The sequence below is a fragment of the Lonchura striata genome, chromosome 8 (assembly GCF_046129695.1).
Source record: "Lonchura striata isolate bLonStr1 chromosome 8, bLonStr1.mat, whole genome shotgun sequence".
NCBI lineage: Eukaryota > Metazoa > Chordata > Aves > Passeriformes > Estrildidae > Lonchura > Lonchura striata.
The window spans coordinates 25,466,038-25,491,844 of record NC_134610.1 but is presented as its reverse complement, the minus strand read 5'-3'; the positions used below and the strand labels follow the sequence as shown (position 1 = coordinate 25,491,844).

At 37.9% G+C, this 25,807-nt stretch overlaps 1 protein-coding gene across 3 annotated transcripts in view; it reads right to left on the bottom strand.

Annotated features, from left to right (window-relative positions):
- The window catches only part of PARD3B (par-3 family cell polarity regulator beta), a 391,488-nt gene that overhangs the window by 188,512 nt on the left and 177,169 nt on the right, over positions 1-25,807 (bottom strand). For all 3 annotated transcript variants that reach the window (XM_031505387.2, XM_077785113.1, XM_077785112.1), the window contains exons 7-11: positions 25,142-25,267; positions 20,327-20,682; positions 18,590-18,729; positions 17,683-17,811; positions 3,882-4,067 (exon numbers count right to left, since the gene is read on the bottom strand). In XM_031505387.2, coding sequence (XP_031361247.2) covers positions 3,882-4,067; positions 17,683-17,811; positions 18,590-18,729; positions 20,327-20,682; positions 25,142-25,267 — 937 coding nt within the window. The remainder of the gene's footprint in view (positions 1-3,881; positions 4,068-17,682; positions 17,812-18,589; positions 18,730-20,326; positions 20,683-25,141; positions 25,268-25,807) is intronic.

Sequence of the window (25,807 nt, the reverse complement as noted above, 5' to 3'; positions counted from 1 at the left end):
CATTACTTTTTAAAATGTTTCTTTTGATGCATCCTCCCTTCTTGCTCCTCTGTTATTTGCAGCATTTAAATGAAAAATTCAACTTGAATTTGACACTTCAATTCTGATAGAAGAAAAAAATTTGCATCACTCATAAATGTTGATTAACCACACTTGCTAAATGACCTATACAAGCCAGGCTGGAAGATAGCTGAATGCTGTTTTCACACAACAGGCAGAAGTTACTTCACAGAAAAACCTTTTGCCTTTTTAGAGACCAGGAAAAAAAATTCCCACGTAGAAACAATTTCCAAACACAGATTTTCACATCCCTTGTGTTATGGCCTGGTTTGGAAGCCTGAACTGCTTGAAAATCTGCTTGGCTCAAAACAAGCTAAATGTTGTTTTAACACATTTCTTCTTTCATCTCTGAGAGGTAGGTTTCTTTGTGGCTTTTGAGCAGGAAAACAACATTTGGCATTTCAGCAGAACAGTTTTCAAATGCCATCTCTGGAACTATGAGTGAGCTATTCTAATAGAAGCTGATGTTATTCTTCCCTCACTTATTAAAAAAATGCTGGGTTTTTTATGATGACTCACAGCAAGGGGCAGAATCTACCACCACATGGCTGCCATATTCTTCACAGCATTCACAAGACTCCCACTATTTACAGTAGAGCAGGAAGACATAATGCCGTGATCTTCAGGGACTTATCTTTTTAATCAAAGCACAATAAGCTATTTCCCTTATCACACTGATGACATTTCTGTCAGAAATGCCCTAATGGCAATTATAGGAATTATCCAATTTCCCCATCCACTGCACACAACGAGCAATATTTACTGCAGCACTCTGAAGGACCAAGGACGTTCGAGCTACACCATTTTCATTTGAACAAATGCACACATAGAAAATATTACATTATTTCTTGTAATGGCTCTGTTTCATTTCAGCTGCAGTGGATTGCAAGTACCTGATCCTCAGGAACGCATTGTAAGTGAAAAGCCAAAATGTCTCAAGGTGAAGAAGGCTGAAATCCCCAAAGTTAGGGGGAACAACAATGCATTTAAACACAGTCAAATGTTCCATTTTCTTCACATGAAAGGCCGTGCATAAGTAAAAACATCAAGTATTACAGTAACCTCTTTATCTGAGGGATGTTAAAAAATACATACTTCAAAATTACAGAAGAAGGTTAAGAAGGGACATAATAGTTCAATCAGAAAAAGCAACTGGTTTTATTCCTACAGGATACATTACAGTGTTAGAATACAAACCTGGAACTTTTAAGCCATTTTTATTTTGTTTCATTTTATAGGCAGAGCATGAAAAAGGACCGAGTCTTATTGTAGCAAATATGGTGGTACATGCATTGACATTTTCTAAAACCTTTAGCGAGGACAAAAGAAAAATCATAATAGATATAATTAAATAGTTAAGTTTTACATTATGATTTTTAAAATGTCCCCTACTACACTTTGCAATGCCACTAACACACTAGAGCTAGATGAATGTGTCAATATATCAAAAAAAAAAAAAAAAATTAGCCTCTCTTCAGACCTTGGATCAAGCCAATAACAAGTAATGGTAACCAAAAAAGATGGTCTGCATCCACAGTCTACTCTTCATTCTAAGAAACACATGCATAAAAGAAATTTAATGTCTCAAAACCTTTATACAGCATTAGAAGGATGAAGCAATTACTTTATCTGTGAAACAAATGTGTTGAAATTCTGTGTATTACATTTATTCTAAGGACAAGCAATGACTATATAGACAAGGGGATAAAGTTCACACTTCTATTAGCATGATACACCAATATTGAAAAAAAATTAAATTCTAAATGCAGAAGTGATAAATAGTGAAAGAATTCTCATGTCAGTGAGATTAAGATTTCCGCCTGTGACAGTTTCCCAAGAAAGCACTGTACACTGAAAAGCAAATGCACATGTCTTAATCCATAATAATCCATTTCAGAGAATACCAATGAACAGCATGGGAAAATGCTCTGGACAACTACCAGCTGGAAAGAAAGGCTTTTTATTTCAAAACTTGCTCCAAGAAGAGATTCAAAATAAGGACAATAGGACCACATCTTTAAATATTTATGCACAAATATATGCATGCTTTTTAACTTGATACAAGAAATTTTATTAATTGTTAATACCCACTGATTAGGTTGTGTTCTATGTAAAGGTCATTAGGCAGAAGAAAGACAGCTGTTCTCCATGCATTACACAACAGTAGACTGTGAGTTGTAAAACACTGCCAAGATGACTGCATTCTGTGAGCACTTGCACACAGGACAGAGTCTCTGAACAGTTCTGGTTGAAGCCAGAGCCTCAGCTACTGTCTCATTTGCTCTGGAGCCTACATTCAGATCCGCTACCACAACAGGTCTAATTGCTGGAAGGGTTATAATGAGGTAGAATGGGAAACAGGTCACAGGGCTACAGGCCATCACAAGACAAAATAATCTCCCAGTCATGGTGACTAACTGTGCCCGTTCATTCAGGGGTGAGCAAGGAAGTCCTGCTTTAGTAGTCTGCAGACATCTCAAACCAAAATTAACTGTTCTGGAGTGAGTCGCTGTGGGGGAATAGACAGCAGCAAACATACAGAGAAAATGTTGTCTTGTGAGTCTGTGATGTGACATGTTAGGCAGCCAGCCCATGGCCCCACAGCTTGGCTATTCAAAACAAGGAGTTCATCCATGGCAATGCACTGCTGCTGCAACTGGTGTGGACCTGGAGCTGGGAAAACAAAGAGGGCAACCTCATTTCCACAGTAAAATAAGTTGTACTCTGCAGAAGACATGCACAGGAATTGAGTTGATCCAGCCCTAATTTGGTGAAATGTGTGTTAACTGGGTCCTGGTGTAATCCAATCAGATGAAGATCCAAGCTTTGAAATAACCGTGAGACTAGGAAAGGTGAATAACAGAAGCAAGGAACTATCAAACATTCTTATGAAACTTATAACCTTGATTATTGCTATTTACTAGCTGCTGTAAATAGATGATCATTGAAGTTTTAAAGTTGTGAATTGTCTTACGCAGCAGGCTGATGTCAGTAGAGCAACTTACATAATGTTGATTTAAAACATATTTTCACAGAAGATAGAATGGCAAGGAATTGCCATTAAATTACATTATGGATGGTTCTACAGGTTTTAAACATACTAGCTCTGAAAGATTAAGTAATTTGTTTCCAATTCAGAGAAGTTACCTTTTCCAAGTTTTATTTGGGGCAAACAAATGCAGTCAACAGATTTCCTAAGATTAGACAATAGCTAAAATACTTTTTAATAATAAAATATACAACAATCCTTGTACAGTGCTTAAAAGGAACAGAACAACTCATAATACTGTCATTTACCAGTTTAATATTACCAACTCAGTCCACCTCAGGAACAACTGATAACTTCTGCACAACTGATGTCAAGCTTTGCCAAGACACATTTTTAATAAACTATGAAAATAAATATAAAATATTATCAATTAAAAAGACAAGGCCTTATTTTCCTAACAATAAGACTTTTTTATTTACATAGTTGTAGGTATCAACTTCCTTGTCACTGAGACAAGCTTTTCCTGTAGGCTGTGGGGAGGCTGGAAGGCATCCTCTACTTATACCTATCCTTATCCTTCTTCCCCTTCCTCATTTCCTGCAGCATCCAAATGATCCCTAAGGTTTGCACCAATTCATTTTCACTTTGGCAGACTTTGTTGCTTTGCACACAACCCCAGAAACCATGAGATGAGATATTTGATTTGTAGTTCATCCAAAGGAATGAGTGACAAGGTATTTGTACCTAGAATGCTTCTCAAGTGCAATTCAGCCCTCAGCATAGAAATGACAGCATTCTAACACATTCATCTCCTGACGTGCTTCTTCCTTACCTTAAAAGCAGCACCTCCGTGAATAACTGACTTGATGAAAATCCCAAGATCAGCTCCTGTCTCCCGAGATTTGTTGCCTTTCAAGCTCACACCAAGTCCAGCAGAGCCAGAATCATTCAGAGGAATCTCAAAGGTCAGCTGCTCTGTGGTTTCTGGAGAAAAAATACTGCAGTTTGGCTCTCCTTTCTGTTGGAGAAAACAAGCATGAAAATAGGGGTGATAAGTTGGCATGAGCGGTGTCCACAGAATTGCACAATAAGAAATAGTCCTCTTTTCCAGAAAATAACTTAAAGAAACAGCTTTATAATTAACAGTGCATTTAGCTGACATTTTGTCACAAGATCTGGCTTAAAATGTTATTTTTAATGATACTTGAGAATATGCTTAAATAGAAGGTAAAATAGCTTAGTTCCACATGATATAAAACTAATGTTGCAGCAGAATGTAGAAAAGATGTTTATACACAGCTACATTAAAAATGTAAGCCATAAAACTCTCAACATCTTTACATGCAGCTCACAAACCATAATGACAGTTATACTGTTAAATCCCATTCCCCTTTGAAAATTGAGTTTTATCCTTAAAAAATTATCCTTCCCTTAAACCTGTCTTGCAGAGCAAAGCTGGTGTAACAAAAGCAAAGGTGAAAATTGAAAGCACAGTAACTTATTTTGCACTAACTCCCTTAGTACATACTTTGATTCCATAGAGGTTTGATTGCTCCTTTTTCTTTCTGGTATAGGTTAATCCTAAGATTTTCTCTAGATTAGAGAGCTGTTTACAAGACTGTCAAGTCAAGCCTACACAGCTAGGGAAGATCAGAAAGAACTTTCTTTTACTGTACACTGCATCTGCAATTTTGTAGGGCTGTCTGTTGCTGGGCAGAGGGGAAAGGGGTGTGGTTGTCTTTTTAAAAGCAGGTTAGGATCATAAAATAAAATAAAATCCAAGTTTTGCCTGAAATATTTATCTTGGCACACCTCAAAAATAAAACAAGGACAAGGAGACCTACTATGGAATGAAGCGTGAAGTGTCCATGGAAAGTGTTAGTGCAGAATGTTATGCAACACATTCAACTTCATTCAATTTTTCCTTCTCCATGTAACTCTAAGACAATTAGTAAGCTTTTGTTTCTTGTCATTGGGACATTTTCTATTCTTTGAAACAGTAGTATTAAAAAATTACTAGGAAAGAAACTATGAAAAGGAAGCATACAGACAATTACAAGTTGAAAGATGACTGCTGCTTCCAAGGGTGTCAAATTCTTACATTAAATAATCAAGTAGAGGCCACATGCAAGGAGTGCAGTTGCTGGGCTACTCCTCCTCTTCCCCAGGGACAGATCACCTCCAGGACCTAAGCTGCTGTACAGACAGCATCAATGCAATTGTCAGCAAAGGTGCCAGCAGTACAATGTTTCCTCAGCAGTTGGAGTACACCTGTGCATTCAGCTATCAATGCTGTCTGATCAACAAAAGTATGACCCCAGAACTAAGGGCAGAAATTAATATATAAGAGAGGAATCCCATCAGCCAGAAAACCGACTATCAAACTCAACCCCAATATGCACCATGTTTAAATTTCTCCTGGAATGTAACTACTTGACATTAAAGTCAATACAGTTTGCCTAACTGCCAAATATAAAAATGACATAGCATCAACACTGATGATTGTCTTGATACCAGCATTAATCTCTAGTACCAAAGTCAGACATTTGTGCCTCTGTTTTTGTTCACCAGAAATACAGAGTTCTCAGCTATACACATCTGTCACTTTTATTTCTTAGCTGTGGATATGAACATCCTGAACATAACCCCCAAAAACTTATAGATTTGTAACAACTGTGAGCAATACAGAATGATAACTTGTGAGCACTCCTCCTCTGCCTTCAGAAGAACCAGTGTAAGGGCAAAAATCACTACTGGCCTTCTAACATAACCATTTTGCATTTAACTTTCTCAAGGTTTTAGAGAAAAAAATTTCTGCCAAATCTTCATTTTTTTTCAACTTGCACATATTCTTGTCAATTGATTCTGAACTCTTAGATCAGAACTCTACTCATCTGGCACATCCTGTCAAGAATTGGACAGAAGCAATTCTTCTCAGGGTTTCAGACATGTGATGACTCCTGCCTTTAGGACAGGATTTGTTATTACTTTGCTGTTCCCCTAGACAAGCAGTTCCTGCGTGTTTCTGCTCTCCTTCCACTTTAATCTGTGACATGTGCACTAGACGGGCCCCTTGTCTGTGTCAATGCTGTGGTTGTGTCCTTGCCCATATCCCAAGAAAGGCACTGAGGGGGCTGTTAGCACAGCACATAAAGATCCCAGTGCTCCTGCCTGTCTTAACCAGAGCAGTCACAAACTGCTTTATAGCACTACCTCAGTACAAACTAGGACTTCATATAAAGCTGAATTTGGTCACCCAACAGAGTTGTTTAGTGTTCTCCATTTCCCAGCTTCCTTCAACATAATTAAGCTGTGCACTAGTGCCTGTTAAGTAACCTACCATATCACTCTATGCATGCCCAGATGTGTTCAGCAGGACTCCAGACAAGTACAGCAAAGTTCTGCCAGTATTTCATTTCCTATGTTTTCCTTAGTACTTACACTGGAATCTGCAACATTTGTCTACCATTTTTCTTGCTACAATTTTCTATAAAATAGATCACTTAATCATATCAAAACATCATTAAATTTAATGTAAGCTGCTTTTACCTATTACTGGAGAGCTCTCTAATATTTTTTAAGATCCTTCACAAATTTCTTGTTCAACATAGTCCAGTCATCCCAAACATTTCTCCTTTTAATTATTTATATTCAGCTTTATCCAAAGATCCAGCAAAAGCTGATTTTAAAATAATGTTGAGCTTTGTCTAACAGTACTAAAAAAAATTTGTTACTCATGATGGAAACTGAAAGCTAATTCAAAGATTTCACAGGGATGGGTAAGAGAAAAGGAGATGCATATCTACAAGTCAATGATTAATTCACTGTAAGGCAAGTAAACTCTGGCTTCCTTAAAGTTTTCCTCAGCTACTCACTGTACAGCATCTGATAGCAAATGCCTGGTACTAAGTCTACAACATCAAGACTATTTGGTGCAAATACAAGATTGAAAATCTTACTTGTCAGAGGATGTGAGGAGCAGTAGAAAGGAGAAAAACCAGAGGAGAAAAAGGGGATGACCAAAACCTAGAAGCCTGATTTCATCCTATACTTTCTAAATGTTTTCAAATAATTATCCTGATCATAATGCTCTTCCCAAGCAATACTTTTTCACTGATGACAAAAAGAGCTCCAGCCATCCTTAAGTTAACAGCTCATCAATTAACTGCTTCATTTGGGCAGCTAATTTAATGAATGATGGCCTCTGTTGCTAGAATATGCAGGTATGAATATTAAATGCTGACAGTGACTCACAGAGTTGGATTCCTACTGCTTCTATTTCCCTGACTTTGCTAAAACATTACCCCAAGACATTAATACTTTACAATATAGCAACCACCATCAACTGATTTATGGTCTGGTAAAGGAAAGCTCTCCAAAGCACTAAACCTTGAATTCTATTAGAAACACTTCTCACCTCAAGATCATCCTAGAATATGAACTCAAACAGAGAATGAATGAAATGAGCTGCAACACAAATATGTTTCTAGCCCAGAAAAAACTTAAATCTTTATGTTATAAATTACCCAGTCAACAACCACATAATGTATTTTCCATAATAAATGTATCATACCCCAGCAGTTCAGGAATTAAATGATAGCATAACATCCCCACAGCAGACACAGAAAAGTAACTCAGTTGTTGCAGGAGAAAAAAGAAATCTTCATATACATCGAATTCCAGACAGCTAACTGGTGATCCCTCAGGATGGTTAGAGCTTTGAGATGGCCTGGCCTACAGACTCTGGGACTTTCACACAATCCCAGACCGGGTAAGATTGGAAAGGAGAACAGTGGATCATCAGGCCCAATCCCCCTACTTAAGCAGGGTCATCCTGGAGCACATAGCACAGGACTGTGTCCAGATGGTCCTTGAATATCTCCAGTGAGGGAGACTCCACAACCTTGAGCTCCCTCAGCCTTTCCTCATAACAGAGATGCTCCAGCTCCTTGATCATCCTTGTTGCCATCCTCTGGACTGGCTCCAGGAGCTCCGTGTCTCTCTTGTGCTGAGGAGCCCAGATGTGGACACAGCACTCCAGATGTGCCTCACCAGAGCTGAGCAGCGGGGCAGGATCCCCTCCCTCCACCTGCTGGCAATGCTCTTCCCAATGCACCCCAGGATCCCACTGGCCTTCTTGGCACAGGGGCTCGCTGAAGGCTCAGGAACAGCTCCTTGTCCACCAGGACCCCCAGGTCCTTTCCCACAGAGCTGCTCCAGCAGGTCAGTCCCAGCCTGTGCTGCTGTGTGGAGCTGTTCCCCCCCAGATGTGGCACCCTGCACTCACCTTTGGTGGATTTCAGAAGGCTCCTCCCTGCCCATCTCTCCCCCCTGTCAGGGTCCCTCTGAAGGGCTGCACGGAACTCGGGGGGATCAGCCGCTCCTCGCAGCGAACCTGCTGAGGAGGCACCTGCCCCTTCATCCAAGGCACTGATGAATAGTGGGGCCAGTATTGAACCCTGGGGGACTCCAAGGCATCCAACGAGACCCTGTGCCACTCTTCAGCCAGTTCTCAGCACACCTCACTGTCCTCTCACCCAGTCCACCCTTCCTGAGTTGGCCTGTGAGGATGTGTGAGAGACAGTGCTGACAGCCTTGCTGAAGTTGATGTAGACGATGTCCTTCATCCATCCAGGTACTTGTTTCATTGTAAAAGGCAATCAGGTTAGAGATGTATGATCAATGCATGATTTGCCATTAGTGAATCCATGCTGGCTATTCCTGATTACCTTCTTGTCATTCATGTAAACAGAGTTCCCTGAATCTTCCTTCTTGCTCTTTCTGAAGACTGGGGTGATATTTGTTTTCTTCCAGTCCTTGGGCACCACTCCTGACTGCCACAACCTCTCAAGGATGATTGTGAATGGCTTCCACTCTCAGCACTTGTGGATGTATTGCATCAGGGCATATGGGCTTTTGGATGTCAGCTTTGCCTAGGTGCTGTCTAACCTCTCTAGCCCAATCCTTCTTGACCAAGGGAAATTCTTTCCAATGTTCCTTTACCCTTGTCTCCCACAGAGAATCCCAAGGGTGGCCTTATCAATGAAGACTGATGCAAAAAATGTGTTTGGTAAATCTGCCTTCTCTGCATCCTCTGTTACCAGGCTCCCTGCTATGTTTAGTAATGCCCCCCTTTTGTTATGGACGTATTTGAAGAAATCATTCTTGTTGTCCTTGACATCCTTGGCCAGATTTAATTCCAGATGGGCTGTGGCCTTCCTTATCTTGTTTTTACTTACTCTAACAAACCCTCAATATTCATTCAACGTGATCTGACCCTCTTTCCAACTCCTGTGTATTTCCTGCTTATGTTTCAGTAATGACAGGATTTCTCTACTCATCCATGCAGGTCTCTTGTTCCCTCTGCCCAATATCTTGCTCATTTTTTTCCTTTAAGAAAGGTACATGGAGACAGGAACACTATAAAGTATTAATAAAATTTGCTCAGCAGAGACACAGGTTGAAGTTAAAAACAAAACAAACACCCACAACCAAAAAACTCCAACACAAAACTGAAACAACCCAACACTTCAAGAATCAGTCTCCACTGTTTATTTTGTCCTTGCTGGGCCGGTCCTTCCTTCAGCTTTGCTAAATCTTAGCTGTCAGCTTTCAATGGCTTCTGCAGCTGCAGCAAGCTCTGAACATTCCCCTCCTGATAAGTACATTTCTGCAGTCTAGTGATGTTTGTTCTCTAATATTTATAGTAGTCTGCCAGCCAGAGCTTCTGCTCAGAGCTCCCTCCTGGTTGCACCACCCAGCACACTAGGCAGCTCCCCACGTCTCTCAATTGCTTAGGGAAGACAAAGATCTCCTCTCTCTTTCCTGAACCAGAAGGAGACAGACAGAAGTTGTCTAAGAGGAAATCTTTCCACTTGCTGTCCAGATTTGGTGGTTAAACAGAAGAGAGTAAACAACCAAACAGGTACTATGTCTCTCAAGGGAAATCAGGACAGGAATGTTTTAATCTACTGATATACCTGCATACAACTTCCGTAAAATCAATTCTGACATTTACCAAATCACCAGAAACCAGACAGAAAACTTCAGAGTAGAGTTTATATGAAGATGAGAGAACAGAGTTTGCTAGATATGAAAGCAGAGAGCCCTAATAACACAGTACTAAGCAATATTCATCAACACAGGCTGAAAACATCTATCTAAGGGTCTCAGGATACATTTAGTTAATCTTCTGCCAATGATTTTAATTTTTAGAAGCACATCTCTACCTCAGATATCTGATGTTTTAATTAAATTATAATAAAGGATTATTAAAAATAATCTAAATTTTTACTGGTCTCACCTATAAATTCTCAATAGTTTAAAGACCACAGAGAATATACTTTAGCCTTCTCCTACTCCCACAATACACAACTGCTAAGTCCCCAGAGCAGTACAATTGGAACCATAACCTTTGAGAAAAGTACTGTGCACTTTATTCTTCCACTTTCTACTTAGTCCATGGTTATATCTATACAATATTGTGTCAATCCTCTGTCTACCATGGCACACCACTTTCAATTAGCCCTTTTATTTAATCTTAAAATATTTGTTCCCAATGACCACAGCACTTTTAATCTGTGGATTTATGATAACCTAATGCTAATCTCTCACTGGAAAGGTTGTTTTATATATCCTTATTGTGTTTTTTGCCAAAAGAGAAGCTTACAAAAAAAAAAAAATAGCTCTCAGGCAGGAAGGAAATAGCATTTGCTTGACACAACAAGAGACCTTTCAGTACCTGTCTGGTGCCCTTGACCAACACACTAATATGGCCTCTCAATATGCTGACTGCCCCTTGCCTGGCTGCTCATTTCTGATAAGAGATGTCAACTCCCTGGGGTGCCATTCAGAGTTGACAGTAAAAGGCAAAAGACCCACGAGGGTTATTTTCAAAGGTTTATAAAGGAAATAAGACATTTGCGTGCTTTTCCAATGGCTTTGATAAAAATATTTAAATTGTGGCACCACATTATTATTGTCAGAAAAGCTCGAAAAGAAGATACTCCCTATTTGCATCATGCTCCATGTTCTTTCCAAGCACTTAGCCACAATTAAGAAATACTTTGCTGACAGGTCAGTCATTCAGTCACTACAAAATCTGCACTGTATTTTGCAATAGTAACTCTTAAAAGTAATACTCAAAGGTAATACACTGTTGTAATCTTGTCATAATCTAGTAAATAATGGAAATCACTCCTGCATGTATTCATCTTTAGCATTTCTGACATTTATATTGTTTTCTTTAAAATTATCTGTACTCCATACTACAATAAAAACTAAATGGCTACTAATGGCACACCCTGGTAAGGCAAGAAAGGCAGTAGCAAATCCATGGAGATATATGATAGCATGCTTGGATAATTTTAACATTAACACAGTACATGACAAATTTGTGTCGTATTAGATAGAATGTGTCTGGTTTGAATTATGTAGACTCTCTGGAATTACAGCTTCAAAAACTGACAAAACTAGACTCAGCTCTTCATTCAAGGCAGATACAGTGCATTTCAGAAATGGAGACTCCCCAGTTTGCTGGACTCCCCTATAGAAGAACCCACCAAGGAAATGGTTGGCCCTTGCAGAAGTTTTGTATTAGTAATTTGGTGTACACTGCTCCTCAACATTTAAAAATACAGTCTCACTTAACCTTTTAAGCTACATAAGCGTAGGAAACAGAGGGAGAAAAAGTAACTAGTTCAGTCCTCAGTCAAGGTCAGCCTCACTGTGAAAACACCCATTTTCAGCCCACAGATGGGGTAAGCCATGTGCTTACACACCCTACTGAGCTGGAGCCTTATGCAGTTAATACACCTTGGCACCTCGAGCCTAAAATCTTATCACACATGAAGATGGAAGGCTGTGTGGTATTTTCAGTGTGAATTTAAGGGTGCTGCTACTGCACCATTTCAGAATTCATTCTGGGCACAGGTCATAACACTGTGATATACAAATCCAACTCTTTACTCATTTTAGTGCTTACTGTTTTAAAGGTATGGTAAACAAAGCAATAAGCAGGGTGTAATTCTTTTGTGTCTACTTCAAACACCACATGCATATGCTTTACATTAAGTCAGTCTAGGAAAACATTTTTCTAAGTTCTTTATGTATTGTAAGACAAAGATTTTAGAAATGTTCATATGGTATATGTAATAGAACTGGTGACCCCTGTAAATAGCAAGGCACTACATTTGTTAGCAGGATTTAAAAATCGCCCAAATACTCTGGTTTTATTGAACACAAGTGCTGCAGATCTGGGTAAATGCATCTAAAATATATAAAGACTCAATTTCTGTTAAGAACAGATTTTATATGCCTCTATTCTGATGTATATATACATATGATTTCATACATCAAAGTGGGCTTCCAAAGAATTTTGGGCAACCTCAGAACTAAGACTTACTCAAGTAAGCTGTTTTCATTTCCCAGTGTTCTGATGTAGGGTTCCTAAATCTAGGAATTTTGGGCAGCAATCCCATAACACATTTTATGAATATATTACCTCATAGTACAAGTAACATTTTCTCTCCTTACTTGTATCCTCTCTAACTTATTCTTTACCAACAGGCAGAGTACCATCAGAGGTTTCTGCAGGCAATGAAGGTTATGACCAGGTCTTTCAGACCATCCTTTTAAGGTTCCTTAAATTTGCTGGAATATAGGAACAGCGGGCTCTGAAAGGCAAATCATTGCTGGATCATAACAGTCTGATGGGCCTGACAAAGAAAGCAATAGTAGACCAGATGCAATAAGGTCTCTATGGCCTCAAAAAGGCAAACAATTGCTATCACATAGAAAAATCACATTTGCTGTGCTGGTACCTTTATGGGCACTTCACTGCATATGAGAGCTCAAAAAACAACCACTTTTTAAAGGTACACAGATTACCATGCAACTTATTCCCCCTTGGTAAATTAGAGAGTCACACACAAACCTTGGATAAAGAGATACTTTTCAATGTGATAGGAAAAATTGTCCCATTCCTTCTTAACACTGATTTACTGACTTTTGTAAAGAGCACAACTAATCAACAAACCTCAAATAACAGTTTCCAGTACTCTAAGACATAATGAAATAATAACCATCTTCTGAAATACATAATGAAGATGAAAACCTCTGAGGGGCTGCAGTACACAATATTTTGTCTTTAAAAATATACATTTATGTAGACACAACCTACACTAGCTTCTCAGCTTATTCCAGATGAAGAGAATAGGTCCAAAATTAAACTTTTCTTTAAAACCCCCAGGATATTAAAAAATCTAGACAGTTTATAAATGAAGAATGGTCGCATATGCATTCACAATATTCTTGCCTTCATTACACAGAACACCTTCTTGTGCATGCTAATAAAATTCAATATGTATTTCTTTTTTTTCCTATCCAATTCATATCACTTAGAACAGAGGTAACACAATAGAGAAATAGTACTTGCTGGAATCACTTTCTGATTGAAATTACTTGTCCATTTCTGAATAACTGAGCACTAGAATCATGGTTTTGAACTACAAAAACAGGTGCAAAAATAGTTAAGTCTCGGCTGTAATTTCACCTAGTATTTCCTGCACATAAAAAGGCAAGCAACAATTAAAAGGAAGTAATAGAAATTAAGCTTTGAATATTAAAACAAATAGGCCAACTGGTTTTCCTTCAGGCATATAAGTTCAAGGCAGTGGAAGAAATTAACTGGGAGAAGACTAAAACATAAAAGTTAATCATATGGTAAGTAGAAAAAAATGCTTAATTGAACTTGCCACTCATCCTGCTTCCTTCCATCCTGTATAATACACGTGTAAAAAGACTTAAAGACCAGTACCAAGTACATTGTTGTTCGTTTAGCTATTGTTATAAAAATTATGGTTTGTTCCCTTTCATCCCCCATTCTTCAGGCATCAGTCAATATGCCAAGAAACCACAGAAATAGCAGTTACAGTTGCAACTGTAAGTCAAAGAGATTTTTAAAACAAAAAATAAAGGGTATGCAAAAATTACAATATATATGCTCTAACTTACAGAAAAATGCATGCAAATATTTTTGGTGCTATACTATTTCTGGAAATTGCAAAACAGTCACATTTCTCTGCTGGTGTGGATCATACAGAATAAAGAATTGCAAAGGATCATAGCACTGAATGGGTTGCACCAGAGCTGCTCTCATTCGAGCAGTATTCCCTTTTTTACCAATGCAGGGAAAAGAAAGAGAAGGGGGCGTAAATAATTTTTGCATCATTATTAAAATAAATGGTACTTTCAGATCATCCATATTCCCTAGAGAAAAACATGATGCAACAGACATGTGATTAAAACACTATTTCCAAAACACAATAGAATGGTAGCCACAGTTCGATGTGCACTCCATTCACTTTGAGAGGAGCTGGAAAATCTAAACCGATTCAGTTCAATCAGTTTCTTTGTGTAATATTCACAATCCTCTAGAAAAGAGCGTCACACACTTTAAAGCCCGAATGCACCTTAAAGAACACACTAATCACCGGCCACTCCACAGACTGTGGTAATTAAGTGAATCAAGATCTTCCCCAGGAGTTTTGGAATCAGCTCCTTACTTAGCTGCTACATTGTCAACAGCTGGCATGAATTACTGGGAACATTTGGCTAACTGGATAATATGGAGGACTGCCTGTGGTTGGTCCAAATTGTACTTCGCTAATCTGTTTCAAAATATATAGAAAAATAATCTCATTAGAGCTTCCCTTTCTATTTTTTTTAAAGCAGTAACAACCCTACAAATTTGGGTTTTCAATTCTTTTCCTTTGTTATGCACAAATACTGTAACTGTGTAACTCCCAGATGTTGCAAGAACCAGTGTAACCAAAGCCCCAGTTGCCTAAAATTTAATAATACTTTTTTGCAACACTGATTCATCCTCATCTGTAGCACATCTCGGCTCCTGTGACAAAGGCTTGCTACTCTGAATATATTTTCTACTTGCTAGCAATTCATAAGCACAGATCACAGTAACAAAACACCCAAACTCTGTTCCCATCTATCATACTGAAGAGAAAATATTCGTGAGACCAAGCTTTCCCCAAGCCGCAGCTTTATTACAAGGTAAAGTCAAATTATATTATTACAGACCCACGCAACAGAATGCCACCCAGTGCGACTTTATTACATTATTTGCTTTGTGCCCATGCAGTTATCAAATTCTCTCCAGCAAACCCACAAAAAAAACCCAGTTCTAGTGGAGAAACATGCTCAAAAGTGGTTCTGTGCATACGTTTCTAGTGGGTCCAGCTTCTAGATGTATCTTTGCCACAGGAAACTGTGGGGAGTGGGTACATTTACTAGGTGGCCTTTCTCCTTTTTCTTTCCACAGGTAATAGGGAATCAAAAGAAAACATCTCAGATTACAGTCCCTGGAGAACTGCTCGAAGCAAGAACAAGTCTGATATAAAGCAATTATTATATTATTGCCAGGCATTAATAAAATCCCCAAGTATTCAGATAAATTCTGCATCTATGTTACACCATCAGGGCACTCAGTTTCAGCTGTCCTTGAAAAACATTGGATTATCCACTGTTTTTCTTTCCAAAAACAAACATTTAAAGTGCTGGCATTTTTCTACTCTTAGATAAAACAGTACTGTAATTTTTGAGGTAGCAGAGGATTAGTCCAATGTAATATCATGGATAAAGCTGAAACCAAACAAAAAAGCTAAATCAAATTTTTTTTTTTTTAATCTTTGTTGAGACTATTCTCAGACACCTCATGAATTCTAACAAGCATTGTGTTAGCATCAACATCTGGTAGCTTAGTGGGATGGTAGCTCACACTTTTGCTGTAAGCTACCAGATGTTGCTGAAGGGCTTTTTAATTTAGATGGGCTGGTTCCATAAATGTATGTAATGTATTTCAGTAATTCTCATTTTTATTATGTTCTACTTGATTGAGGTAATGAACAACACAGAGCAGTGTTAGAATTCCCACATCATCACTGCTACAGTGAGGGCCATCACTTGTGCATCATTCTATCACAGAGAAACCAATCTAAAAGAAGGTCAAGCCAGCAGGATAAATGCAGCTACTTCCTAGATTTCAATCATGCCAGTCATAAGTAAATCACCTTTTGAAAGGTAGTTAATCCTTGCTGTAGACACTAGAATTTATTATGACAAAATTGTGGCAGGTAGAAATTATAAGCAGCTTTTAGATTGGGGGAACAGGAGAAATAGGAGAAGAACCCATTCTTTTTAAAGTACATTTTTTAAGTAATGTGCTTTATAACTTAAAAAACCCAGAAAACGCTGTTAATGGCTAGCATTTTCAAAAAGTAAGCTCTTATTTAGAAGAGCTGGTGAATGAAAAGAAATTTACATGGAATAGATAATTTAGTACTTTCAGACTCAAATTTCCCTCTGATCCACACAGACACTGACTCTACAGCTCAGGGCTTACTCAGCAGAGCAATGCAATGACCAACTTGGGTGCTTTGGCAATCATTGACAACAAATGCCCAATTACAAGGCTGAAAACTGCCATTATGCTCCTTAAAAATTACAAAGTAAGAGAAAAATGCATACAAAAATAGTTTTGCTAGGACACTTTACAATGGCTCACAAGAAGAAGTGGGCACCAGTGGCATAAGAGAAAAGGCTCACTTGTGAGAACCAGAACCTCCTCCAGCTCCCTATCCTGTCATGGGCAACCCTGACCTCTACAAGGTCCAACTGGTAACAGGGAAACAAGAGGAAAACTGTCAGCAATGTTCTGTGAGGAAGCATAACGGAGTGTTTCTGTAGAAGATCCTGACACCAGTCTAAAGGAAAAGCAAGAAGGCAGCATCTTAAGGAAAGCATGAAGGCGGTTTGTGTTCTTTGAAGGAGATAAAATGAGACAAAAGCAGGAAATGCTGTCCTTTCCTTATCCTGAGGACTTAATGAAAGGTCAAGTATAGCCATCAATCAAGATAAGGCAGAGGCAACCAAAGAAATGACCTTCTCTGAGGGGAAACAAGCATGTATCAGACAGCACTTTTACTCTGATACAGTTCTCTGTGTGAGAGAAAAGAGAACAGTTTCATGCCAGCGTTAATAAAAAACAAAAGTGAAAATTAGGCACTTGAGATGGAAAAAAGACAAGCAAAAGCCTATTAAGTCAAAGGCTAGCAGCCAAGGAAAAGCTTGCTTCCAAAATTTGTGAGGAGTGCAACAGAATTCTATTCCTCACCACTCCTGCAGTTGGGCACCTGGCTTATGAAACATCTCCTGGGGCCAGCCACCCTCACTAGTTTGTCAGTGATAAGCTGCAGGCTAATTACACACACTTTAAATTTCTGGTTTAAAGCTTGCCGCTTTTCTGAAAGAGAATAACCCATTTTTAGTTATGCTTGACCTCACACTTGCAAAATTAATTTACAGTATTCCCCTGTGAGTTATGCTTATGCTGTCATTTTTGGGGATGAAAAATCAGACTGTGTGGAACTGCATCTATAGTAGATAAAAATCAAACCCCACTCAGAATCAAATGTAAGTATAAATACTTCTTGGAAATAAGCCTTACGTGACTACCTTCTATTGGCAGGTCTAAGCTGACATAATTTCCATTTCCTGGGCTAGTATTTAACCATGAAATTGTTTCAGAATCACTCTTTGGCAAAGAATAACAAGTTTACCAGTTCTCGAGGTAGAAAGGCTTCCTCCTGACGAGCCACAATCAGACAGACAGTCTCGCCTTGCTTTGTGCTTCTCAGCATAGCTACAAGCTCTTCCTGGGTCCTGCCAGTGATGTCCCGTCCATTCACCTACCAGCCACAAAAGAACAGAGGATGTCTTATCTCTGACTGCCTTTTAGCAGGTTTATTAGGTTTCCCTCACCTAACACAGGTGTCATTCAGTGACTGAGAGCAAAGAAAAATCAGCAACAGCTCCCATACTGCCTCCCCCTCTGGCCCTGCACAAATTACTTAACCTTTCTCCTCCTCATTTTCACCATCTGTTAAAGCAGCTCTGTAGTACTTACCCGCCTTGCAGGGGGTTTGTGAAGCTTAATTAGTTTGTAAAGCACTTTGAAGATGAAAAGTGCAGAAACAAGACCTTAGTATTAAAACTGTTTACCTTAAGAGCTTTTTGAGGTTAGTAAGTAGAAATAACCCATTAGATAATAAGATTGTAAGTCACAAGATATCTGAAAATTTTCAACAGACCGATTTGAGCAAAATTGCCTTAAAATGAGCACTTTACCAGCTTGATATTAACTGGAGATTATTGGATGTGGCTGAAGAGGCAAGACATGTTTTGGTCCTAAAGCAATACATTTATCTGCTTTAAAAATCAAGATCTTATCAGGCTTCCCTTGTTCAAACACCCCATGGACCCTTGTGAAAGAACCATCTTTTCCACCTAATGGTGTAAAGCACTTGTTGGCAAACAAGTGATATAGAAACTGAGAGTGACTTTTTTAAACCAAGGGCAAGAGTTGTAGTTCCATACATCAATAATATGTACGAGGAAATAGAAAATTTATGACAAAGCTAGCGATCAGTTTTAAGCAACACAAATACAACGGACATTTATTCTAACCTCCAGGATTCTGTCTCCTGACTGCAAACGACCATCTTTCACTGCTGCACCTTTTGGTAATATATTCTTCACAAAGATTGGACCAGGACCATGTACTGAAGAGTCTCTGGTAACCACTGTGAAACCAAGTCCTTCTGGACCTAAAGAATTCACAACATAAGTTTCAACATGTAAACTATGATCACTGAAAGTAAGCAAACAATATCAGCAAGATATCCTGGAGATTCATTCATGTTAATTTTTAAAAAAAGAAAGCAAACAAAAAGCTGTAAACACAAGCCAATCTTCTGCATGGTCTAGAGAAGAAGTCTACTGATGTCCAAACCCTCTTACAATAGCTACAGATGGAAATTATTGGGTAAGCACATGATAATAAAAAACAAGAAAGAACTCTCTTTTTAAAGCATTTACCTTTTCTTTAGGTTATTACAATATTAGTCTTCACTTTAATGTCAATTGTTGGAATCGGAGCAATTGGAGTTGTTTATTTATGAGCATAAATGTAATTTAGCATGTTTTACTGGAATTTGGTAAATGGGAAAGGTATCACATGATTAGAATGCAAAACTTGGTGATGTGCTGTTCAGAAAGGACAAATGATATTTCTAAGCTTCCAGTACTGGAGTTGTTTGCTGCTTAGAAATAAACAACCTCAAGTGTTAACAGATATGCTATAACAAGTAATTAGGTGTAAAATAAATGTTAGCAGGTATTGCTTATAAGCCACTAAAATCACTGGGAATAGCAGAGTCCATAAAAATCTTTTTATATTGAGTGGTATTTCTACCATGTAGTAGTTTTCAAAGAGATCATCATGTCAGTATCACATTGCTATGACTTCTAAAAAAATAAATGTTTCAAAATCAAATGCATTAGATCTAGAATGGGAAAATTCTTAAGTAGGTTTTATTAAGACAAAGCTGAAGAGCTCAGAAGCAAAAATGAGTGATTTAAGTAAAGAAACAGCAAAAATTAAGAAATGAGAGCTTGCTTACATTCATAATGTGTTATGAGAATTAAGTTACATATAGTTTTCAGAAGCACCACCTCTAGGATCAAATTTTACTCTCAGCAAAATCAAGAGACAGAAATCAAATAAAAATACAAATGCTAATTGGAAATTGCTTAAGCACATTTTTAACATGTTTCTAAACATGTTATTTCATTCAATGACAGACAGCTGCATGGTGCAGCAAGATATATGCACAAATTTGGCCTCCTGACAGCTGAATAAATATAATAGAAAAAAAAAAAAGATTGCAGAAAATAAAAAAAGGAAAGACAGGTAAATCTGTGGTCAAGCTCATGACCACATGAAAACATGAAACAGAGTAGATTTTTAAACATGTCTTTAAAAGAATGTCATAACACTGTTGAGGTCAATTAGCAGTTTAAATAAAATAATAAATGTCACCAGGAAACAGTTCAAACTTTTATTCTATACTTGTGCAAAGACTGAACTATCTCTTAAAATCTCTTGTTGCTAATGGAATTGCTTCCACAGTCAGTAACAGAGATGACCTAATCAGTGAATCTGGATAACAAACATCCAAAATGTAAAGAAAGCCCACTATAGAAAATATTACTGTTTACATTGCTATACCTTTTGAAAGTTTTGGAACTTTTAAACGATAAATAACTTGCTTGTATTTTGAATGTCACTTGTTAAATTAAAAGTTAAGGTATCATTATAGGCCATATGATACCAAATTAATCATACTATCTCCAAAGACTTACCTTTTTTCAGGTCTATCTTTATTTTCTTTGCATTTCTCTTGTTACCAAAGCCCATAAGTGGAGACAGTGAGGGAGAAGAAGGCTTTCTACCCAGACGTGGGAGGTTGGGGCTCTTAGCTTGTTGCAGGGCTCCCTGTACACCTGACTCCAAGATTGCTCCAGAAATATTAATTGTTTTCAGAGCAGGCTTTGGATGAAGAGGAGGTGGAATTTTTGTTTTTGTAACTCCTTCTTCATTATTCAGAATACAAAGAGGAGCAATAGCAGACTTCTCATACTGCTCTCGGTTATATGGAGGAAGGACTTCCAAGACGACACTTTGAAATTTCATTGCCTGCCGGAAGATGTCCTGAGCCCTTTAAAAGAAAGGTATGAAAATTCAAATGACAAACTAGAAAATGTGGGCAAAATTTGAAGTTGTTTACAGAGAATAAGATGAAAGTTTACCTTATGTTCACATCTACAGTGTCCCTTTTTTAGAAAAGTACACATGAAATAAGATTTCAAAACTACAGCATTTCCTTACATTTCAAGTAGGAACAGCGTATCTGTTGGAATTCCTAAGCTGTTATGAAAACTATCAGCCAGAATAAACTGATGAACACATTTCTTCATGCAGAGCATCAGAAAGGGAATTTCTGATGGCAAAAGATTGCTTAAGTTACAGCTTGCTGCTTTTTTCAAGTACTTGTTTGTTACGTATTTTTTTGTTCACATATAGGCACACTGGGCACTCATCACCAATTGTTCTGGTGAATACATCTACTCCAAGCAAGCTCAACTCTCAATTTTTTCTAAATCCAGTATAATTGCTCCTCAGATGCATTTGTAATCCCTATGGCAACTTCTGGCTGATTCCACAGCAACAAAATAGGATGAGGGTATGGGATACATAGACACCAGAAAAAAATCCCTGGTGATCAAAATGGTGCAATTATTTGTATTTCTACATAAATGGATAAATAAATAGGTCGATATTACTCACATCTTTCAAGCAGCAACCTTTTGCAAAGTGGATATGCAGACTTCACATAATCAGTGTTTTTACAGATGTGCTCAAATGCAACACCAGAAACTGTGTTACGAGCATTTAATGGAACTACTCCCCTTGATACTGATAGGGCAATGGAGAATGGTTTTAAACTAAAAGAGAAAGATTTAGGCCAGACATTAAGAAGAAATTCTTTACTCAGAGGGTAGTGAGATACTTGAACAAGTTGCCCAGAGAAGCTGTGGATGCCTCATCCTTGGCAATGTTCAAGGTCAGGCTGGATGGGGCCCTGAACAACCTGATCTAGTTGGTGACATTCCGGTCTGTGCCTGTGAGGTTGGAATGAGATGATCTTTAAGGTCCCTTCCAACCCAAACCATTCTATAATTCTGTGAACTGATACCATGGTAACCATACCATGCTCAGATTCCCGTGCACTGTAAGGAAATTAAGACAAGTTGGCCAAAAGAAGCATTCATAAAGCCTTCCCTGGATTTTGAATAACCTGTAGATTTGGTCAGTCAAGCCATGTTACAAACCTTGGATTCTGAAGGAACAAAGGAGACTTCCCTCTTTCTATGCTTTACTTTCCTACCTTCTGTTGAAGTGGACTGATTTTCTTCCATACTGCAGAAGACCACTTGAGTACAAACAGAAGAAGTAGCTGAAGAGCATTTTGAGAATGAAACACTGAAAACTTCTGCTTAGCTTAATTGAGGCAAGAGGTGAAGTAATGGCTGCATTAAATTTTAAATAAATCATGGAGTCCTTCTAAGAACATTGTACTTATCTCCTACCCTTCTGTGGTGTGTTTGTTGGTGTGAGTCAGTGTTTTGCTCAAGTCTTTGGATTTACACTCAGTTATGTAAGAGGAATCAATGTTGAAAGTACTTCTGAAATATTTTTTTTTTATTTTAACACTGACACAGGAAGGAAGCCACTGCAAATATAAATGTCTTGAAAACACACCTACTGCTTTCCCAGATGAACAGAGCTGCACAGTACGTCCACCTTGCAACTGTAGGTGGTGGAAAGGAGAGGCTGTTTCAAGAGGGTTTTCTGCAGCATGAAGACATTGAAGTCATGAGTTAGTCCCAGTGGATACTGCTGTGGGAAAGAACCATCCTTTCCACACTGAGCATACAAGCATGAAGAGTCAGAATAGCAACATTCACTGACAGGCGATGCTGCCAGAGAAGAAACCTCAAACTTGGAAAAGAAAGGTAGCAGGGAGAATGTTGTAGGGAGGCATTATTTTAGTATCACCCTCAAGGGTTCTGTTTCACAGCTGTAACAGACTGTGCCCCAGTGTGTCTGCAGAGGTTATAGGTTATCTGCTCAACTATAGCCCTGTCAAAGTTTTCAAGGACAGACCTTCCTCCGACAGTAGAAACCATGGCATGCTTCCAGCATAAAGGATATAAAATGTTAACTCTGTTTACTTCACACCCCATCTTCATCCTTGTAAGTAGCCACTTGGTCATGTGTTACAAGGTAATTTAATAACTCAGTTTCAAAAGATTAATATTTAAAATATATGCAAGAGAAAATATAAGATCGCCTTCAAACAAAATTAGTGGAAATCACTCAAGACATCCTATGGGAAAGTCCAAATGCAGTCTTCAGGGGCCAAATAACTGGCTGCACTTCAAAGGGAAAAAATAATGAATGGAGAAATTTGTATTTCTTGAGACCCCAAGTGCATACTTTAAAGAAATAAGGGAGTCAGTTAAAAGAGGTGCTAGAAACTCTGCAACACAACAGAATGTAATTGAATAGATTAGCAGCAAATGAAAAAGTAGACCAACAGTCCCAATATATAGCTATTATAAACATGGGAATACAGAAAGTAGGCTGCTGCTGTTACAGCTGCAGAAGAAGCTGAAATTTGAAAGAGACAGCATGTAACAGTCTAAGTGTTAAAACAGCTTTTACAAGGGTTATGAAGAAATGTCAATTTGAAACTAGCCAACAGATTTTTCTCTCCAAGAAGAATCTGGTTGTTATTTGTGGGTCAACAGTCATTGGAACAATACTTTGTTGTATCTTTTACAATTAGTGGATTTCTGTAACTTGGACTTCTGTCAGGTTAGTACAGTTATGTCACGCAAGATGAAAACTTAAAAGATGTGTTCACAGAGATTAGTTTCAACGTGGAAAGAGTCTTTCTTAAGTCATTCTCCACAGCCATGGAAGAGAGATGATGTAGAAAGTTATTTTGGAAAATAATTCAACAGAAAAATGCAAGACTTGGGAATAGGCTAGAGCTCATCTAAAATGTTCTCCCCAGTCCCCAAACAAACATTGAGCCCTCAATACATGCATTTTTTCCTCAATTGCCACTGCAACCACACTACTTGGGTTTGTAACATAAGGAAACTTAGCCCAACAAAATTAGGCTCCGCTCTGAGTCACCTTTAAGTCACTTTTCTCTCCCAGTAACAGAGAGTCTAACAAGACTGATCTCTCTAAGCCAATTCTTACGGTAAACAGTCCTTCCAACTCCCAAAACTTTACACAAGCTTTTAGAAAGTGTCCTGCATGTTGTATTTTGAAGGAAAGCCTGACAGAGAACTAGAAAATTTCCAGAAGTATTTCAAACTGCCCCAAAATCTAGTAGCCTTACAGAAAAACATGCAGAGTCCTCTTCTCCACAAACACTTCAGGAGCTATAAGCCTTTGGAGAGCTAGTTATATTCAGAAGAAATCACAGAGGAGAAAACTCATTGTAAAGAAAGGATCACATATGATTTTGAAAAGAGGCTTTGATTCAAGCAAATCCTTATTTATAAAATTTCATTATAAAACTGCAAAATGGGGCAATGAATGTTTTAATAAGATACTGACAATTATGTTCTGCTAAAATCGATATCTTATTTAGGAATTTGCATGGATGGAAGAGAATGGCATGTACTTTAACAAAGACTGCTTTTGCCACCAAACACGCAGAAAGCTGTAACTGAAAAGCTATCAGGAGGGAAAAAAGCACAGTCTCAGAAACAAGAATACCTGTGCTACATAACTGGTTTCATGAAAAAATTTTGCAAATATTTATTCCTAACTGTGAAAGTAATGTACTGCATTTTAGTCTAGAAGCTTTGAACATTTGGCTTACTGTTTAGAAAGTTAAGCCTTGACTCCCTTGACATCTCAATAGGTTTAAGTTATATTATAAACAATCGCTCAGTTGTCTAAACATATGGATTAAAAGTAAAAACAAATTACTATTTAATTAGTACAGCAAATATCTGTGAAATTTGAGAGGCTATTCTTTTGTGCAACAATGCCACATTAATCCAGAAATTATCAAAACAACTTGTTAGTTAAAAAAAAAATTTGAGATAGATAATAAATGTCAACAGACTTTTAGTAAAAGTCATAAGTGAAACTTTCCATTTACCTCGAGTAATCATAGTTTGACAATAGAAGTATTTTTTTAAAAAATTAGTGCTCAAAAAGCTGCAGCACAATTAAAAAAATCTTATTTCATTTGCAAAAGAACATTAAACACTATGCTGTGATGTTGACTCATTCTAGAGGTCTTGTGAAAAAAAATACAAGAATATGGTAAAAGTAACAGAAGATCTAGAAAGGGAAGAGAGCAATTACAAAACAATGCTATTAAGTTAGCACAGTAAGTTCACTAAAATTTCTCAAATTTCACCTTATTTGGAGGTTTCAGAAAGAAAATTACAAAGTTTCTGTCACATATCAATTTTATAAACATCTTTTCTAAAATAAGTATTAATCCCTTTACAAATCACTTAAACACAGCACTGTGTAAAATCTTGGCTAGTAAAAAGTATTAGTAAACCAGCACTTACTGTGCAAAGGTTTTATCTGTAAGGTCCACATGGTTTATCTTCACAATGCATTCATTTTCATGGAAAAGACCATCACGCCTAGATCTGCTGTTTTCCTCAATACCACGGATGAAGAGTCCCAGCATCCTAAAAGGCAAAACATGCATGAAAACTGTCCTTACTGTGCTGATACAAATTTAGAGGAACTAAAAATAGATATCAATCTCTGTATTGTGTATGAAATGATACAGTAGACTGCCTCTCTTGTGTGCTTAACCTAGGGAAAGGTTTCAGCTGACTTATTAACAAAAAAGGGGAAGATTCCAAAAAATACCAAGAAAAATTGCTGCACACTAATGCTTTACTACTTTCAAGAACTTGGGGAGCATTAAGTCCTGTCGGTCATAGTTGGAGAAACAGAGGAAAACACCTAGGTCACTCTCCAGTTAAAAATGGCAGAGTAGCTCATGCAGTATTTTTCTGCCACTGCCCCAAAGAAAACACAAAGAGATTAAAAGCAATTTTCTACCTTGACTATAACAAAATAAACAGGAGCTAGAATGAAAAAAAAATAACTGACTTTTCTACTTCTGAAAATGTGTAAGGAATTTTCAGTTACTAAACTCCCTTGCTTTGATACAAAACAGCAATACTACTCATTCATGGGGCAGGACAGCAGCAGAACAT